The 19848-nt window shown below is 37.4% G+C and overlaps 2 protein-coding genes across 4 annotated transcripts; one reads left to right on the forward strand and one right to left on the reverse strand.

Moving 5' to 3' along the window:
• Nucleotides 1-1196: 1196 nt before the first annotated feature.
• Nucleotides 1197-13622, forward strand: LOC118057779 (ATP-dependent helicase BRM). 3 transcript variants are annotated; one of them, XM_035070479.2, is made up of 15 exons: nt 1197-1574; nt 1691-1885; nt 2753-4060; nt 4177-5508; nt 5724-5836; nt 6087-6177; nt 6308-6394; nt 7248-7340; nt 7419-7502; nt 7589-7792; nt 9083-9325; nt 9436-10992; nt 11080-11610; nt 11831-12082; nt 12800-13622. In XM_035070479.2, exons 2-15 carry the CDS (start codon nt 1712-1714, stop codon nt 13442-13444), a joined length of 6714 nt encoding a protein of 2237 aa, XP_034926370.1. In that variant the 5' UTR covers nt 1197-1574; nt 1691-1711; the 3' UTR covers nt 13445-13622. The 3 variants fall into 3 exon arrangements, with proteins under 3 accessions (XP_034926370.1, XP_034926371.1, XP_073263490.1); XM_035070480.2 differs by having other exon boundaries at nt 1197-1885; nt 6090-6177; XM_073407389.1 differs by lacking the exon at nt 1691-1885 and having other exon boundaries at nt 1198-1574.
• Nucleotides 13623-13786: 164 nt separating this feature from the next.
• Nucleotides 13787-16432, reverse strand: LOC118057781 (ubiquitin-conjugating enzyme E2-23 kDa). The gene is made up of 6 exons (XM_035070481.2): nt 16212-16432; nt 16019-16098; nt 15335-15449; nt 15159-15211; nt 14925-15053; nt 13787-14078 (listed from the first exon to the last, which is right to left on the reverse strand). The coding sequence occupies exons 1-6, from the start codon at nt 16253-16255 to the stop codon at nt 13948-13950; spliced, it is 552 nt and encodes a 183-aa protein (XP_034926372.1). The 5' UTR covers nt 16256-16432; the 3' UTR covers nt 13787-13947.
• Nucleotides 16433-19848: the final 3416 nt, after the last annotated feature.

The raw sequence follows: 19848 nt of genomic DNA on the forward strand, positions 1-19848 counted from the left end.
GCACTGTTCGCGTGCACAGTGCAAGTGAATTGCACTGTTTGCGTGCACAGTGCAAGTGAATTGCACTGTGCACGCAAATGTTAAATTTTGAAAAGCAGTCAGGAGCTGCTGCGTGAAATTCGCGTGTAGAACGTGAATTTATATGGGCCCCATCAAAATTAAATTGCGTTTTTAACTTAACCAAATGTTATGTTTGTTGTGGTTGCTTCAAATGCAGAAGCAACCACGTAAACAAACAGACTCTAAAAAAGTTGAAGAGAGAGTCTTGATGGTTGGGGCTGCGGTGACCAGGTCTGATTAGGGTGGGAAGAAAAGAAAGTTTAATATTTATTATACCCCGGTTTTTTTTAACTTTCGGTTTGAACCGGTCCGGTTGGATTCAGTTCATTTGGATTTAGCTTTCCGAAATCGAATCCAAGCGAAATCATTATTTTTTTTTTAAATTTTTAATTGATTTAATGAGTTTTTTTTTTATAATTTAATTTTTAATTCTTTAGTTAATTTTTTTTTTCCTGCCGACCAAGCAGGTGAAAAAACAAAGCTTAGTTCATTGGATAAAAACTAGTGCAATGCCACTACAAAACCGACCCAAGAAGGTTCCATGAGAAACCTACCAGCCTGCCAGCAGGTTCCACGACTCAATAACGTGTAAGGAAAGTCTGAGATTGTGAAGCAAGATAAAAATTAGATTTATTTTTTTAAAAAATATTAATTTAATATTTCTTTTAAGTTAAGAATATTTTTTTTAGGTTTTAACAAGATTCTGTTTATTATTATAGTCCAATTATGTTTTTTTTTTAATTATTATTTTTTGTTTTATATTAACTTTTTGTTTTATATGTTTGTGAATTTTAATCAAAATTATCTGACAATACTTTTATTATTGAGAAACTAAAATTTAGTTTAATAGAAAATAGAAAAACTCACAAACTTTTTTTTAATATAAAAAATCCTCACACTCGATCGGAAGGAACGCCGAGGAACTAGACAGATATTTTGAGATCTCACATTCCATGAACTAAAGGACCAAAATAGTAATTATAGCCAAACTCAAAGGTTAAACCTCTACACTACCTTACTTGTAACCGTAGTCGTCACGTGGACCCCACTCTAACTGAAGAAATAAAAAAAATAGAAAAGCAGAAAAACTTCACTCATTACCGGGTACCAACCCCAATTTACTCCTTCCCGTTCAAAAAATAAATAATAAAATAATAAAAACCCCCAAATAAAACCAATAAATCTTAGGGTTTGTTTGACTCTTAACACCCGAAAAAAAAATTAAGACTTTCCTTTTCCTTTTTATTTTTCTCTCGAAATCCAATCGCGAGAGAGAAAACAAGTTTCAGTGAGAGTGAAAAACAATCATCTGCTCTCGCTCTCTCTCTCTCTCTCTCTCTCTGGATCCATTCTTCCTCGTTTCACCGATATTCTCGCCTTTTTTGTAGTGAGAGAAAATTCGAAACCTAGAGAGAGAAAGTGGACAGAGACTAAAAGCAAGCAAGGAAGCAAGCTTTGTTTTTTTTGTTTTTTTTTTTGCCCTTTTCCCTCTTCTTGTAACGTTGCGATCGGAGGTAAAATCGGACCTTTATTCAAATTCTTGGAGGGATTTTTTAACAACATTTTATCTTTCGATTTCTTTTTTGTCCGGGCGTGAATTTTTTTTTGTTTATAATTATTGATTAATTAGGGGGTTATAGAGTAAATTTGCATGCAATCTGGTGGTGGTGGAGGAGGTGGGCCCAGTCGGGTGGGACCGGCTGGGCGTGCGGGGTCCACTTCATCCGCTGCAGCATCACCTTCTTCTTCGTCTTCGTCTGCTGCTGTATGGAACCTTCAGTTGGGGTTCGATTCAGTACAGCAGCAGCAGCAGCAGCCTAGGCAGGTAAGGGGTTTTTTTTTCCAATTTATCAAACTTGATTAATTGATATGTGATTAGTGAATTCTAGTTGTAATTAATGTGATTGATTAATTTGAATTTTTGATTAATCATGAGTTTGGATGAGGCAAACTAGGCATGCATTTAATTTAGGAGAAGATTAGGTCATTTAAACTATTTTTAGGTGTAATGAAGCATCCATGTTTGCTTGAGGTTTTGTTTCAAGACTGAAGACTAATGACAACTAAGTGCGGGGTAGGCTACTGGGAATTTTGTATTACCATTTGGCATTCCTTGTCTGGGTGATGTGTAATTTATAGTTGATCATGTCTCTTGTTTTCCCTGTTAGTTTATGTGGATATTGTGATTTTATTTTTCTTTTTCAAACTTTAACAAAAATAAAGAAGACCCTTTTTTTGTTTAGGATCATGAAGTTATTCACCAGAAGTATTGTAGTTGATGTTCATGGTGGAATCCATCTAATTTTATGGTTGCAGTTGCCTGTTGTGTTTTGTTGGCTTTCATTTTTGATCTGCAATTATGGATGGAGGAACTAATTTTTTTTTTTTCATTTTGTTTTGTTACTGAAAGTATATGGTGCATTTGACATAAAAAATGGACCTGTAGATCCATCATGCATGCAGTTACAGTGCTTTCTCCTTTAGATTCTTGGCAATGTGAAGGTGCAATGGTGATTCTAATGTTTAGTTGACCATCTTTGTGATTGTTTCTGAATCCGATTTTGTGTACTTAGTGAGTTGAATGATTGTTGTCTTTAGTTCTAAGATTTCCTCATGTGCAAGGGGATTTTGAATCTTCTTTTTCAGGTGAACTTTTGGTACATTTGTTTTATATCTCTAACTGTCCGTGCAGGCATTACAGCAACAATTACTAAGAAAATCTGAAGGAAATGAAGCCCTTCTAGCTTATCAAGCTGGGGCTCTTCAAGGAGTTACGGTAGGGAACAATTTTGCTTCATCTCCAGGCTCAATGCAAACGCCTCAACAATCCAGGCAATTTTTTGATTTGGCTCGACAACAAGGTTCCTCTCAGGATGGACAGAATAGGAATCAAGGTGTTGAGCAACAGGCTTTGAACCCAATGCAACAGGCGTATCTTCAATATGCTTTCCAGGCCGCCCAACAAAAGTCGGCTTTGGCAATGCAGTCTCAGCAACAAGCTAAAATAGGAATGCTAGGCCCTACTGCTGGCAAGGATCAGGACATTCGGATGGGAAATTTGAAAATGCAGGAACTCATGTCCATGCAGGCGGCTAATCAGGCTCAGGCATCCTCTTCTAAGAACTCATCTGACCATTTTTCTCGTGGTGAAAAGCAGGTAGAGCAAGGTCAGCACCTAGCCTCTGATCAAAGGAATGAGCAAAAGTCTCCACTCCAGCCTACTGCCACTGGACAGCTAATGCCTGCAAATGTTACGAGGCCCATGCAGGCCCCACAAACCATCCAAAACATGGCAAACAACCATCTCGCAATGACTGCACAGTTACAAGCAATTCAAGCATGGGCACTTGAGCGCAACATTGATCTGTCACAACCTGCAAATGTCAACTTGATGGCTCAGCTTATTCCATTCATGCAGGCAAGGATGGCTGCACAACTAAAGGCAAATGAAAGTAATCCTGGTGCGCAATCATCACATCTCCTTGTGTCAAAGCCACAGGTTGCCTCTCCATCCATTGCAAGTGAAAGTTCTCCTCGTGCTAATTCATCCAGTGATGTCTCTGGGCAGTCTGGCACTGTGAAAGCCAGGCAAACTGTTCCATCTGGTCCCTTTGGCACAACTTCCAGTGGAGGCATGGTGAATAACCCTAGCAACCTCGCAATGCAGCAGCAGGGTTTTCACAGCAGAGAGAACCAAGCACCTCCTCGACAGACAGCTGTGCATGGCAATGGAATGCCTGTAAACACAGGCCAAGGTGTGGATCAGATTTTGCCTTCAAAAAATGCATTAAACAGCCCAGAAACTTCACAGGCACGTCAATTCAGGCAGCTGAATCGATCTTCTCCACAATCTGCTGGTCCTTCTACTGAAGGAGGCTCGGGCAACCGCTTCTCTTCACAAGGTGGGCCAGCTGTTCAGATGGCACAACAGCGCACCGGGTTCACTAAACAGCAGTCACATGTTCTGAAAGCACAAATTCTAGCATTTAGGCGATTGAAGGTCTGGAAATCTCTTTTTACTCGCGACTTTACATTTTTTTTTAATGTAGACGTGAAAACTTCAATTGACTCAATAAGCACTCAGCAGATCATACTTTTTTTTTAATTGCTTGACAGAAAGGAGAAGGTACTCTTCCACAAGAGCTTCTTCGAGCTATAGCCCCACCACCCCTTGAGCTGCAACTGCAGCAGCAACTTCTTCCTGCAGGAGGAAGTAATCAGGACAGGCCAGGTGGAAAGATTCCTGAAGAACAAGCAAGTCATCCGGAGTCCAATGATAAGGATTTACAAGCAATGCCATCTGTGAATGGACAGAATGTTTCTAAAGAGGAAGTTTTTACTGGTGATGAGAAAGCAGCTGTCTCAACCATTAATATGCAAAAGGCACCGGCTGTGATGAAGGAACCCATGCCCTTGGTGGCTTCTGGGAAGGAAGAGCAGCAAACTGCTACATTTTCTATCAAGTCAGACCAGGAGAGTGAGCATGGACTTCAGAAAGCTCCTGTTATAAGTGATCTTGCATCAGATAGGGGAAAGGGTGTTGCACCACAGTTTCCTGCATCTGATGCTACGCAAGCTAAGAAACCTGCACAAGTGAGCACTGTGCCCCAGACAAAAGATTCTGGCTCCACCCGAAAGTATCATGGACCATTATTTGATTTTCCTTTTTTTACTAGGAAACATGACTCTGTTGGGTCAACTGGGATAGTTAACACGAATAATAACCTAACATTGGCTTATGATGTCAAAGATCTTCTTTTTGAGGAAGGCGTGGAAATGCTTACCAGGAAAAGGTTAGAGAATTTGAAGAAAATCAATGGTCTCCTAGCAGTAAATTTAGAGAGGAAAAGGATTAGGCCAGATCTTGTGTTGCGGTTACAGATTGAAGAGAAAAAGTTAAAGCTTCTAGATCTACAGGCACGATTAAGGGATGAAGTTGATCAGCAGCAACAGGAAATCATGGCAATGCCTGACAGGCTATACAGGAAGTTTGTTCGGCTATGTGAGCGTCAAAGGATGGAGCTGACGAGACAGGTACAGGCCTCTCAGAAAGCCATAAGAGAGAAGCAATTGAAATCCATCATGCAGTGGCGCAAGAAACTTCTAGAGTCTCATTGGGCCATCCGTGATTCACGCACTACCCGGAACAGAGGAGTTGCCAAATACCATGAGAGAATGTTGAGGGAATTTTCAAAGAGAAAGGATGATGACCGAAATAAAAGGATGGAGGCATTAAAGAACAATGATGTTGAAAGGTACAGAGAAATGTTGTTGGAGCAACAAACTAGCATTTCAGGAGATGCTTCTGAGAGATATGCTGTTCTCTCATCATTCTTGACCCAGACAGAAGAATATCTTCATAAGCTGGGTGGTAAAATAACAGCTACTAAGAATCAGCAGGAAGTGGAGGAGGCAGCTAATGCCGCCGCTGCAGCTGCTCGACTGCAGGCATGATTTATTCTTCTCTCCCTCTCTCCCTCTGCAACCCACCAATTTGATGTTCACATTTTTCTTGCACCATTAAGCTACATGCCTATTTATCTTCAAACAAAAAATCCCCCTTTTTCTTTCATGATTTCTGATGCGTGAATTTCCTTTTCATATTCTTCATGTGATGTATTGTTCCAAACTGCCTTTTCATTTAGTTTTATTGTTAATTAAAGGGCCTATCAGAAGAAGAAGTACGAGCAGCTGCAGCTTGTACTAGCGAGGAAGTAATGATAAGAAACCGGTTTATGGAAATGAATGCACCCAGGGACAGTTCATCTGTTAACAAGTAAGTTATTTGTTTGAGTTATTTTGTCATTTTTCCTACATTGAAGAGATGAGTGAACTGGTCAAGCGATTTATTAAGTACTGATGGGGTAGTTGGCTCCAAGAGATGAGGCTTTTATGCAATACAATATTATTCAAAATTTATCTAACAACCAATCTTCACATGCATATAATTTGACTTCCATATTTTCTTCCTGCACAAAATTGGTGTTTGATTGTAATAGTTTAAAATTGTCATTCCCTGTTGTCAGCAGATATTACAATCTCGCCCATGCAGTGAATGAAAGGGTCATAAGGCAACCATCTATGTTACGAACAGGAACGTTACGAGACTATCAGCTTGTAGGTCACTAAAGTTTACTGTACCTTTTTATCTTATTTCTTTTTTTTTTGCTATTTTTCAAGCCTTATTATGTTGTAAGTTTCTTAAGCTACTGATCTCTGTGTGTTTGTTTGGTCCTCCCCCCACCAGGTTGGATTGCAGTGGATGCTTTCTTTGTATAACAACAAATTAAATGGAATCTTGGCAGATGAGATGGGGCTTGGAAAGACTGTGCAGGTAAGTTTCTTGCTCAAGCTTCTTTTTTATGGAAGCTCAAGCCTTTAACCACATCCTTTGTGAAAAATGAAAAATTTGAAAACATATATGGATCCTTTGTTCTTGGAAAAACTATTAATAAGTTCACTTCTCACAAGCAACAGACCAATAAGGTCTATTGTATTTTTTGTTGATCAATAAGTCCAACTATAGATTTATTTCAAAGGATTTTATTTCTTTATATACTCTTAAAGCACCCTATGAAACTTTTCAGTACCAATTGAAAATCCTAGAAACTTTTTTTACGAGGATAAAAATCTAATAAATTAAAAGATGAATCTGTTGTGTCAATGATTAAAAACATAGAAATTAAATAATATCAAGGTATGTATCCTATGAAAAAGTTCACTTTTAAATAGCGAGAAGTATTTAACAACCCTGGAGCTTTAACTGATTATGTACAAAGGAACTTATTGCCATAACAATCTAACTCTAAAAGCCTGTTTTTAATATAAGAAAAGGAGTAACTAGATAAAATTGCAGGTTTTAACCTAAATTATAGAAGTGTTGAGAAAATTAACTGTGAAACCCTAAAAGCTAATGTTATACATGTCAAGAATAGAAGAATGATGCATGTACCCATTTTTTCTTTTTAGCAAACTTGCATTTGAATGTGGGAGTAATTCTTATATATGAGGTGGTAGTTGTATAATGAACTTATTGGTCTTTTGCTTAAGAAAAGTGAACGTATTGGCACATTTCCTTCAGTTCTTTTGGCAGCTTGGTAGTCAACTAGAAAAATTTATAGATGACATAATGAACATTTTTTCTTAATGTGGACTTGCTATTCTTTGATAATTTTGCTCCTATGCAGGTGATGGCACTGATTGCTTATCTAATGGAATTCAAAGGAAACTATGGACCACATCTTATAATTGTTCCTAATGCTGTTTTGGTGAATTGGAAGGTTAGTTACTGTTGGTTCTACATTTAATGGTATGGTTTTTCTAGTGCCTTTTGATGTCTGACCAAGTTCATGCTGCAGAGCGAGCTGCACAGCTGGTTGCCATCTGTGTCCTGCATTTATTATGTTGGTGGAAAGGATCAGCGTGCAAAATTATTTTCCCAAGTAAGAAAACCACCATTACTTAATTTGTTTTTCGTTCTTCAGATTTATGATGAATTGTTGAGCTTTCTTTTGCTGGCACTCTGTAGGAGGTTTCTGCCATGAAATTTAATGTTCTCGTGACAACTTACGAGTTTATCATGTATGATCGCACGAAACTTTCTAAACTTGATTGGAAGTACATCATAATTGACGAGGCACAGAGAATGAAGGACAGGGAATCAGTTTTAGCCCGTGATCTTGATAGATATCGCTGCCAGAGGCGCTTACTTCTCACAGGGACACCATTACAGGTCTGTTAAAGCTGTCTATTTTACAGTTACACAATAGTGTTTCACAAATGCTTATTTGTGTGTCTGGGAAAACTTATAACCACAAAACAGTCTTGTAGTCTGGGCTTCTGAGTTCTGACTGCTATTTAAAGTGATTGGGAGAGGATAGATGGGAGTAAAGAGTGAAAGCAGGAAGAAAATTGGAGAAAGAATAGGTGATATTACTGCTGTTCAGAAAAGAGTGAAAAAGTGAGCCATGGAAGACAGTGACAAAATTTTTTCCTCGGGCTCATTTTCTTTCTCTAAAATGCAAGAAAATAAATCCTTTCAGTTTTTACTAGATTGATTTACATAGATGAGCCTTTTTCACGTTTGATTTATAGATCAGCATTGTTTTGCAGGACAATTACATATCTAGCTGCAGTTCTTTGTTCCTTATTCACCTTTTCTTTTTTACATTTTAATTCCTTCCAAGCACAATAAGATTGTAATTTTCTATTCTCTCCACCTTTCGTTTTGTGTTTTTATCCTGAATCCAGCCTTGATATCTTCCTTGTTAATGTCGGTGTGCTGCTGTGCATTCACTGTTGTTCACAAAAAGGCTGTTGTTCTACTGAACCTTACGTTAACCAAATAATCATTCTAGCTGCATAAAACATGTTTATAAATCATGAACTACTACATGCAAGCATGGCCTTTCTAAATGACAATTCTGTTTAAACTAATTAAGAGAAGGTAAAAATGTTCCAACAGTGTACACAAGGGAAAAAATTGATGTTCAGAGATTTTTTTAATCAAACTGCCAACTTTATCTGACATGTAGCAGAGTAAATAAAAATTCATTTCAGGCTTATAGTATCCAAGCATCCCACCATTTCCTGATGCCAAGTTTTAAAAATGGAGAATTAGCAAGATTTGCAAAACCTGGCTGTGTTTGACCAGGATGTTTGTGATATACTAGTGTATCCATGTCCTTGTCTTCCCACTTCACGTTGTTGTAGGAAAGCAAGGAAAAATTCCTTCCATCAGAGAACCTGTTACATCTGCTGATATGTTTCTGTTTGCACATATTTTGATTCCTGGTTGGATGTCTTCTTACATTTTGGATAAGATTTGTGAAAAGGTTTCAAGGTAATGATCAAGAGATTGGAATCTCTGTGGTTTACAAATGAAAATTAGATGGTCTTGCTTTGATATTTATGAAGCTAGATTGTGATATTAAGAAAAATAATGGCTCAGAAATTCAATTTTAACTTCCTCGACAAGGTATTTTGGCAATGACTTTACATAGATTGATTTTTGTCTCTGCAGAATGACTTGAAGGAGCTATGGTCGCTACTGAATTTACTTCTACCAGAAGTTTTTGATAATCGGAAAGCATTTCATGATTGGTTCTCGAAGCCCTTTCAAAGGGAAGCTCCTGTGCATGATGGAGAGGATGACTGGCTTGAGACTGAAAAGAAGGTTATCATAATTCATCGACTTCATCAAATTTTAGAGCCTTTTATGCTCAGACGTCGTGTGGAAGATGTGGAAGGTTCACTTCCACCCAAGGTATGGCATTAATTTGTCATCATCAATCATGATGTTTTCACGTTGTGGATTCTAACATACTGCTGTGTCTTCAAGCGGTGGATTGATTCTAATATAGGGCTACACTGCAGGTTTCCATTGTCTTGAGATGTAGAATGTCTGCTATACAGAGTACAATTTATGATTGGATCAAATCTACTGGCACTATCCGAGTTGACCCTGAGGATGAGAAGCGCAGGGTTCAGAAAAATCCAGCATACCAGGCTAAGGTGTATAGAACTTTAAATAACAGATGTATGGAGCTCCGAAAAACTTGCAATCATCCTTTGCTTAATTACCCGTATTTTAACGACTTATCCAAGGATTTCCTTGTTAAATCTTGTGGAAAACTTTGGGTTCTGGATAGGATTCTCATAAAACTTCAAAGAACAGGTCATCGGGTGCTACTCTTTAGCACCATGACAAAACTCCTTGATATATTAGAGGAATACTTGCAATGGCGCCGACTGGTGTACAGAAGGATCGATGGAACAACTAGCCTTGAAGATCGTGAATCAGCTATTGTGGACTTTAATAGCCCTAATTCAGACTGCTTTATTTTCTTGCTTAGTATTCGTGCAGCTGGAAGGGGTCTTAATCTGCAGTCTGCTGACACAGTTGTCATATATGATCCTGATCCGAATCCTAAGAATGAGGAGCAGGCAGTTGCTAGAGCCCACCGGATTGGACAGACAAGAGAAGTCAAAGTCATTTATATGGAAGCAGTTGTTAACAAAATTTCTAGCTGTCAAAAGGAGGATGAATTAAGAAGCGGAGGTACAGTTGATCTAGAAGATGAACTTGTTGGCAAGGATCGATATATGGGTTCTATTGAGAGCCTTATAAGGAACAATATCCAGCAATACAAGATTGACATGGCTGATGAGGTTATCAATGCTGGGCGTTTTGACCAAAGAACAACACACGAGGAAAGGCGGATGACTTTAGAGACATTATTGCATGATGAAGAGCGATATCAAGAAACTTTGCATGATGTTCCATCACTCCAAGAGGTAAATCGCATGATAGCCAGGAGTGAAGATGAGGTTGAGTTATTTGATCAAATGGATGAAGAATTTGATTGGATCGAGGAGATGACAAGGTATGACCAGGTACCCAAGTGGCTTCGAGCCAGTACAAAAGAAGTGGATGCTACTATTGCTGTCTTATCGAAGAAACCATCAAAAGCGATCCTTTTTGCTGATGGTATGGGTATGGCATCCGGTGAAATGGAAACTGAAAGAAAAAGGGGGCGGCCGAAAGGGAAAAAGTCTCCTAATTACAAGGAAATTGATGAAGAGACTGGAGACTATTCTGAGGCAAGTTCTGATGAGAGAAATGGTTATTCTGCACATGAAGAAGAGGGAGAAATTAGAGAATTTGAAGATGATGAATCCAGTGATGCTGTTGGGGCACCACCTGTTAATAAGGACCAATCAGAAGATGATGGTCCAGCATGTGATGGGGGCTACGAGTATCAGCAAGCTGTGGAAAGCACTAGAAATGATCATGCACTAGATGAAGCTGGCTCCTCAGGGTCATCCTCTGACAGCCAAAGAATGACACGAATGATCTCTCCTGTTTCTCCTCAGAAATTCGGGTCTCTTTCGGCTTTAGAAGCTAGACCAGGTTCACTTTCCAAGAAGCTGGTATGTTTCTTTTATCTCTACATGTGTGCTTTGTTACTGACTTGGTTGGTTTTGCTATCCATTTACTATTCCATTCATATTTTACAGCCGGATGAATTAGAAGAGGGGGAAATTGCAGTGTCTGGAGATTCTCACATGGATCACCAGCAATCAGGAAGTTGGATACATGATCGTGATGAAGGTGAAGATGAACAGGTTCTACAACCTAAAATAAAACGAAAACGTAGTATTCGGCTTCGACCTCGCCTCACTGTTGAAAGGCCAGAGGAGAAGTCTAGCAATGATGTGCAACGTGGAGATTCTTTTCTGTTGCCATTCCAAGTGGATAATAAATATCAAGCACAGTTGAAGAGTGATACTGAAATGAAAGCATTAGTAGAGCCCAGTGGATTTAAGCATGATCAGAGTGATTCCTCAAGAAGTAGACGAAATCTACCTTCAAGAAGAATAGCCAAAACATCTAAGTTGCGGGCTTCACCAAAATCTAGCAGATTGAATTTGCAGTCTGCTCCAGCAGAGGATGCTGCTGAACACTCTAGAGAGAGCTTGGATGGTAAAGTTCCAAGTACAAGTGGTGCTTCAACATTGGGCAAGATGTCTGATGTCATCCAGAGAAGGGTATGTACTTGGTCATTTACTATTTTAATTTATCTTGTCTTGTTAATATAATATAATTGGATAAATCATACTTGTCTAAAAGAGGGCTTGACAGGAGAAAATCAAGATCTGCTTGGCACTATATTTTTTGTATTCCTCTTTAATGTAGACTTTTTTTTTTAACTTGTCTTTGTAGTTACATTGTATCTCTGTATATTAACTGGAAGTTTCAATTGTGCAGTGTAAAAATGTTATTAGCAAGTTTCAAAGGAGAATAGACAAGGAAGGGCAACAAATTGTACCTCTTCTAGCTGATTTGTGGAAGAGGATTGAAAATCCTGGTTACATAAGTGGTGCTGGAACTAATCTTTTGGATTTACGTAAGATTGAACAGCGTGTTGACAGATTGGAGTATAGTGGAGTAATGGAGCTCGTGTTCGACGTGCAATTCATGTTAAAAGGTGCAATGCAATTTTATGGGTTCTCGCATGAGGTATGACTTCTCATCCAAACTTGCGTTTAAACATAATTCTTCTCTTCTTTTTAACATTTTCTTCTGGAAAATGCTATTGACAATATCTTGGATACCCTTTCGAAGCATGAACATGGTCATTGAAATTTTTTTATGGTACCACATTTGTCAATCATTTAGCTTGAAATTTGTGTCCAGCCATGTATCACACCAATCTCTGGAGTGCTCTGTTATCTTCAAGGTCTTTAAAATTTTTCCATCATAAAATTTTGGATATGTAATTTTAACATGTCCAATTATATATTTCTTGTTGGTTTTCTTTTTCTTTCACATCTACATAATGGATTGGTGCAATTGGGAAATTTATGGAAGCATCACCTCTGAATGTGGGGCAGTTCAACTTTCTATCTATTATCCCATTAAAGGAAAAGACAGAAAGGTTGGAAGCTACTGTGCTTGCAAAAAGCTTATCCTTTGGTTATGCCTACCTCATAGAATTTTCCCGTGAATGAAAATTCCAAAATTCTTCGTCGCATCCATGAATAAAAATTCCCAATTTCTTTCTCGCATATCATTTAACAAATGGCTAATTGTCAGAGTAATGGAATTATGCGATATTCTTCTATCTATTGCTTCAATTAGTTGCCTTAACTCCCAATCATGCCTATTGTCAAAGCTAATTCTCTTGGTCAAACTTCAAAATCATTTAGAATCTCAAGGGATGTTTACACCATGCAGGTTAGAACTGAAGCAAGGAAGGTGCATGATCTCTTTTTTGATATCTTGAAGATTGCTTTTCCAGACACAGATTTCCGAGAGGCGAGGGATACTTTCTCTTTCTCTGGCCCATCATCGACTTCCATTTCAGCTCCATCTCCAAAACAAGCTGCTCTTGGTCTAATCAAGAGACACAAGTCAATAAATGATGTAGAACCTGACAGCGGCACTACCCATAAGCCAATGCAGCGAGGATCCATTCCTACTGGTGACGACACAAGGAGGGTCCATGTGCCCCAGAAGGAAACAAGGCTTGGGAGTGGAAGTGGCAGCAGTCGAGAACAATATCCGCAGGATGATTCCCCACTGCATCCAGGGGAGTTGGTTATATGCAAGAAGAAGAGGAAAGACCGGGACAAGTCAGTTGTGAGGTCAAGAACTGGATCAAGTGGTCCAGTTTCCCCCCCTAGCATGGGCCGTAATATCACAAGTCCCATTTTGAGTTCAATCCCTAAAGATGCGAGACTGAACCAGCAGAATACCCATCAGCAAGGGTGGGTGAATCAACCTCAACCAACAAATGGTGGTGCGGGGAGTGTTGGTTGGGCAAATCCTGTAAAGAGGTTGAGGACAGATGCTGGTAAAAGGCGGCCAAGCCATTTATGATTTTTCACAAGGATAGTGTATAATTTAATGGAAAAATTTGTAGTTGAGTTCAGCCGCCGTGTGTACAAGTGGCCGGTGCCAGTGCTGTAAACCGGTGCTTTTAATATAGTTGTAGGCCATTTCACCGCCATTGTATCGCTGCTCTTTGCAAGATTTTAGAAAGTCAATAGTTTTTGCATGTGCGCCATGTAGTTATTGCTATGCCTCTATTAGATTTAAGTTATTCTTCATTTTGCTGATGGCTACCATGATGCTATGATCATAGGTGGCGGCACTGGCATGCATGCATGTAGCTTAAACTCAATCGCAAGAGGTGGGATTGCACAACAAAAACTAAAAGACTGGAACACAAAGTGAACATGCTTTTCTTTACAAAAGAAACAGATAAAGAGGCCATGGAATTCTTTTTTCCTGCCCAATAAACGACATCGTTTGCTAGGATTGATTTAACAGGCTAGAAATATGTACAGATACAACAGCTTGGCAGGGCATGCAACAGCTCGCTATGGATCTGCTTGGCCTGCCATTTCATCATCAAGAGACTCGTACTCATCTTCACTCAACTCCTCGTCACTTGATTTTTCTTCTGGGGCAGCTCCAATGTCCTCTGGCTTGGCATATTTCTCACAGTATTCTGGTTGAGGAGCCAATAAAGGTAGAGGTAACGTTAAATGGGCCCAAATTAAGTTGAAGTGCAAAGCAGAGAACACATCCACGACAGTGAAGCAATCAGATATCAATGTATAATAACTTAAGTTAGATATGCAATCTGATTGACAAAAGAATACATCTCCTGGAGAATGATCAGGTAGAGATTCATTTCGTCCACAACTTTGTTTCAAAAGAAGATGAATTACCAGAAAAAACAGGATGAAGCACTGCTCAGGGTTCGACAGTGATAGTATACCTAAATAATCAATCATAACAACGAGTTTTCTTCTTCTTAAATTAAGCTGATTGATCTGGTTTATATCTTAACACCTTCAAGATTCCTACTTGGGGGGGTGGGGCTCGCCTCAGCTCAAATAATTATCCTTTTCATGCCAAACAAAGAAACGAAGCTTCTTGTTTTACTCAAATACAACCCTCCGTAAGTCTGAGGACGTAGGTCAATCTATTGCTAGTTCAGTTTTCAAATTATGACACAACATAGAAATCAATTGTGGTCATCTCAAAGGATCAGTCGCCATCAAATGCTAAACTGAAATTCTTAAGAGCATCTATTCAACATTATAACTTGCATGATAATTGAGGTTTTTGGAAATGGTGAAAAGCTCAAATTTTCTAAAATTTGAGTCTTTAGAGACCATATATTCTAGGATGCTATGTATGCCATAATGAACTAGTGCACTCCAAGGGTTTCGACAGAGCGGGTAGAATCATCAATGAAACTTGATTCAGAACAAGAAAATCAAGATCTTTTCTCATGTTTCATTACAGGAAAAGTTTACCAACCAATTTCGGATACAGATATCACTACCTTTAACTCTTTGCTCATAAGCAGGCTTGTCACGCATCATCAGAGCTGCAGCCTCACCATTCAATGGGTCTGATGGGTTAGGATACAGAAGAAGCTGTGGAAGAAATACTTCAAACACATTTACCAAATCTGGAGAACAAGTGTATCAACTTGTGAGACATAAACCCAAAACATTATAGCTCGACAGCAGCTTAAACTTTTATTTATCTGAAAAGGCCTAACGAAAATATTTACCAAACATGGGGCTCCAAGTTTGATTAATAACGTCTAAACAAACCGAGCCAGACCTGAAATTAGAATCCATGAATATGTTAAGCTTTTCAGTTAGTATTCCTCTATAAGCAAATAAATGTGGTGATTTACCAAGCTTAGGAAATCATAATTCTTGTTTTCATACTTAGTTTACTCACATTTCATCAACATTTGGATGGTAGATCTTATTAACAAAACCTATTGAGGGAGATTTATAAGGATAAGCATCGGGTAGCTCAACTCTTATCCTCCACACACCTCCATGATAAGGACCTGCAGTAATCCATCACATGAGAGCAAAGGGTAAAAGATGCTTATTTTTGCTGAAACCAAAAATATCCATACCCAGTTTGGTATATTAAATTTGGACATGAAGTAAAAAAAAAAGTTTCAACAAGAAAATGAATTTGAGGATTAGACTTGTTCTAAATTGGGCTAAAAAGGTCTGAGAAAATGCAGATTGTGCAATGAAAGAAAAAAAAAAACTCCTAGAAGTGAACTTCTTTCTGAAACAAAAGGCATTTAAGATTTTAGGATATACAAACTGCATAAAACAGTTGAATGAGAGAACTGTGCAGAAATCCAGAAATTAAAATTTTCACAAAAAAAAAACATCTGAGGTGTTAATTTGCTAACTATATTCTATTAAACACAAAACACAGACGATATTTTCATTTATCAACACCTGTATAAACACACACACACACACAAAAAAAAAAAAGAATAAAGAATAACAGACACCCACAAAAGCAATCGCTTTAATTATCCTACAGAAAAGACGATAAAAATGAAAATAAATATGTGCTAAAAAGAAGAAGAAGAACAAGGTACTGAGGATTTACTTTCATTGGGTCCATTGAAATGAACATAAAACTCTTGCATACCGTCATTGATCAACTCCACCTTGTAATCACTCATCATCCTATTCAAAATCAAACAAAAAAAACCGAAAAAAGAATAAAAAAAGAAGTTAAAATGAAAACCAAAAAATGATAAAAAAGAAACAACTGCAGATAACTGAATAAGAGGACTGACAATTTCATCAAGTCCATCTCTCTGCGTTTGCTTGGGGAAGACATGGTTTCCTCTTGGTTTCTTCCTTCTTAATTACTGTTTCAAAGATATATATATTTTAATCAAAAGAGGGAGAGAGAGGAAGAAGAGAAGGCTATGGTTATGGTTTTGCTTGTACAACTGGAAGAAGCAACGACAGTGGTTAGGACATCAATGTGTACTTTAAATACACCAGGAGCGACTAGCGAGGGATAATAATGAATAATATATATATAAAAAGAACTTTTTTTTTTCCTCTCATTTTTACCATCATTCTTTTTACTACTTATTTTATCATTACATGTCGTCCCTACTGGTAATAGCATCTTTGCCGTCGAAAAGCTTAGTTCTTTATACTATAATGACATGAAGGCCATGGAAATTTATCACAAGTAAATGTGTTTAAAGTTTGAATTAGCCTAATTACCTCTCATTGTAGTAATTACTTTATATTAAAAAAAAAAACACGGCTAGATGAATATTTTGAAAAAAAATAATTTTAATATTAAATTTTTCCTTTTTAAAATTGTAAATTAGAGGAGTTGAAATCTAAGCATTTTTAATTGTTTTAAATATAAAATTTCTTTGAAATCTCTGGATTGTAAAAGATTTCAGTTGTTAAAAAAAATTAACATTTTAGAAAATAGTAAAAATCTGTAACCTTTCAGTGTTAATCCTTTCATAGGTGAACATGATAGTAAACTATAGGTTTTTTTGTCCACAGAGATAACTAAAGTTTGAGACGGTGGAAATCAAACTCTTCCAAATATAATAAATAAATGTCAGGAATAAATACAATGTATTTTGTGGGAAATTTAGGATGCCCTATCTACGCTTTGGCGATTTTCGAGATTCCTCCTCGACAAAATAAAAGGAAAATAATAACCATCCAATATATTTATACATTATCCTTGGCCGTGCAGTGACTGGGGAGACCATGCTAGCTAGGATCCATGTTTCTTCCCCATTTCCAAGAGCTACAAAAAACACTGTAGCGCCGGTGGGCTATGGAGTTAGGGAGATTCATTGATCACAGAGACAACACTGCAGCATTTAGATGGCCTCCCATGATCCTCAAGAGTTACTAGACCTTCGGATTTGCTCTCACGCCATTCAATGAACATTCTAACAGGCCAGCAAGCGAAAAAACTCAATCATTGAAGAGGTCTTTCCCAATCAATGGGCGGCCGATACTACGTTTGACAAAATATATTCTCCTTGAAAACGTGTGGGGTAGCAGAAGGGTTTTTCAGCAGTGTTCATCAGGCCTTTTTCTCTTTCTCTACATCAAGATAATTGGACCTTCCAATTATGGGGATGCTAATTAACCTCTCCTTTTCTTGTCTTTGATGTCAAAAGATGAAGTATTTTCAGCCACTGGGAGAAAGGTTTGCTTTGCCAGGATTTGGAATAAGGGCATGTCCTCGTATATGTCATGGCACATCCCAGCCTTTCTTATGCTCGCATCTCTCCCTCTCTCTCCACCTTCAAATGGGCCTCACAGACGGGGGTGAAAAGCTGGAGCACGCATTCATTCATAAATGGGGCTGCTGCTTTTGAAAATATAGAGAAATCCAGCTCCTGAAGCAAAGCACACAGCAGAATTTTTTGACCCCGACTGCGCTCATATATATATATATATATATATAAAAGAGTCTGGTGAAATCATCTTGCATGAGATGCAATGCATCATTATGTCACATATTGTTTATGGGACGGAGCAAGCAACAGGCAATACAAGAAAGGAATCACGAGAAACCATCTAGGTGCTGGTCCAATGGTAAGAGCTTGAGATCAAGAGGTTTGCTTCCTCTGTGGTCTCAGGTTCGAACCCCAGATTACTCATATAATGGCCATTGAAGGCTTACATGGTCGTTAATTTCAGGGATCGTGGGATTAATCAAGGTGCGCGCAAGTTGACCCGGACATCCACGTTAAACTAAAAAAAAAAAAGAATTATAAGAACATCGTAAAATGTAATTTAATTGGTCAGATTTTATATTTATTTCTTAAAAATTACTAGTTCAAGTCCTGTAAATCTCAGGATCATTAAAGATTTACATAGTTGTTAATTTCAGGACTCGTGAAATTAGTTGAGGTACGTGTAAACTGACTCGAAGATCTAAATTAATAATAATAATATATAAAAAAAGAATCCTAAGAAATACAGCATCAAGCTACTTGGGTGTTATTAAATAATAATAATAATAATAATAGAACGAGTGATACCAAAAAAACTCCAGGCCGTTCAGCTAGGGCAGGATGCCACGATGTTTGGACCAAGCCCGAACAACCAATATTCCACGTCATTCGAAACCTGACCAGATAGTTCGTGGATACAGACACATGAAACAAGGTCACGCTGCATATTTCACAAGAGGTTAGTGTGTCGCCTCTCATCGCTTGTTTCAGAAGTAACTATCGTTTGTAATAATATGTTATATTTACACTTATCCTCATTGGTTTCATGTCTCGGTGAAAGAATATTCATCACACAATAAGTTATTTTTATTGATTGCATACAATTTGTCTTGTTTTTATTGGTCAACAAAATAGGCTAGTAATCACCACACCTGCTCATTGTCTCATCTCTTTCCATCCAAGCCAACATGAGCTGCCCATGACTCAATTATTTTTTGGATACTAAGGAAACAATATCTTTTATCAACCCTTGTTAATATCTCTGACTCGAATCATAAAATATATTGATTTAATAACTTTGTTTTTGAAAAAACCATTAACTAATCATTTGATAATGGGAATGTATTCTATCATAAAAGCAACATGATAAAACTAAAAGAAAAATAGCGACGGGCTATGAAAAAAGCTGTGCTAATATTATAAAAAGAATAATATAATATATTCTTAATCAATTGAAGAATTATTAATAAATTTATAATATTTTAAATTAATTAGATTAAAGAAAAATTAAATAATAATAAAAAACTAGGCTAGGCTTGCAGGGTTGGATAGCTTGACATGCTTTGGCCCTCTAAAAAGAGTCTAGGCATGTAGGCATGCCAGACCAAGCCTATGTGCTTGACCTTACTTAAAAAGTCTAGGCGTACTTAGGATTTTTTTTCAATGTGTGTCATTGACTTTTTGTTTTTTAAATGGACGATGGGTTGACAATAGACAACTTATCGCCTATTATAATGTTTTCAAATAATTTCTGGTGATAAAAAAAATTAGGATTCAAGTTTTTGAAAGCAAAAACTATATTTTTAATTATTTTTTTTTACCTAAATAGACATGAAAAACACCACAACAGAATTCTATAACTTTATTACTTCCAAACACTTTAAAATCACTCAAAAAAGAAAAACAATTGAATAAAAAAAATTCTAAATGGGCTCAATCTATTTTTTTTAGACATGTTTATAGAAAAAAAAAAACACCACCATTAAACTCTTTTTATTAAATAAATCCATTGACATAAATATTGGCTATTTGGCTGTCAAAATGTGACTAATAATAAATTTCTCTCTCTTGTCCAATGATTTTCTCTCTTCTCTCTCGTATATAGAATTGAAAATAAACCAAATAAACTTTTAAATCAAAAATAAAATTTTAAAAATTATACAAATTGTAAAAATATATATATAAAAAAATAAGTGAA

The sequence above is a fragment of the Populus alba genome, chromosome 2 (genome assembly GCF_005239225.2).
Source record: "Populus alba chromosome 2, ASM523922v2, whole genome shotgun sequence".
NCBI lineage: Eukaryota > Viridiplantae > Streptophyta > Magnoliopsida > Malpighiales > Salicaceae > Populus > Populus alba.

What these genes read in the sequence shown, in the direction of transcription:
- LOC118057779 (XM_035070479.2), top strand. Translation starts at nt 1,712, where the DNA reads ATGCAATCTGGTGGTGGTGGAGGAGGTGGGCCCAGTCGGGTGGGACCG. An exon ending in TAGCATTTAGGCGATTGAAG is followed by an intron (nt 4,061 to 4,176) that starts GTCTGGAAATCT and finishes ATTGCTTGACAG; the next exon opens with AAAGGAGAAGGTACTCTTCC. An exon ending in CTGCAGCTGCTCGACTGCAG is followed by an intron (nt 5,509 to 5,723) that starts GCATGATTTATT and finishes TGTTAATTAAAG; the next exon opens with GGCCTATCAGAAGAAGAAGT.
- LOC118057781 (XM_035070481.2), bottom strand. Translation starts at nt 16,255, where the DNA reads ATGTCTTCCCCAAGCAAACGCAGAGAGATGGACTTGATGAAATT. An exon ending in CATCCAAATGTTGATGAAAT is followed by an intron (nt 15,212 to 15,334) that starts GTGAGTAAACTA and finishes TTCTAATTTCAG; the next exon opens with GTCTGGCTCGGTTTGTTTAG. An exon ending in AACTTGGAGCCCCATGTTTG is followed by an intron (nt 15,054 to 15,158) that starts GTAAATATTTTC and finishes CTTGTTCTCCAG; the next exon opens with ATTTGGTAAATGTGTTTGAA.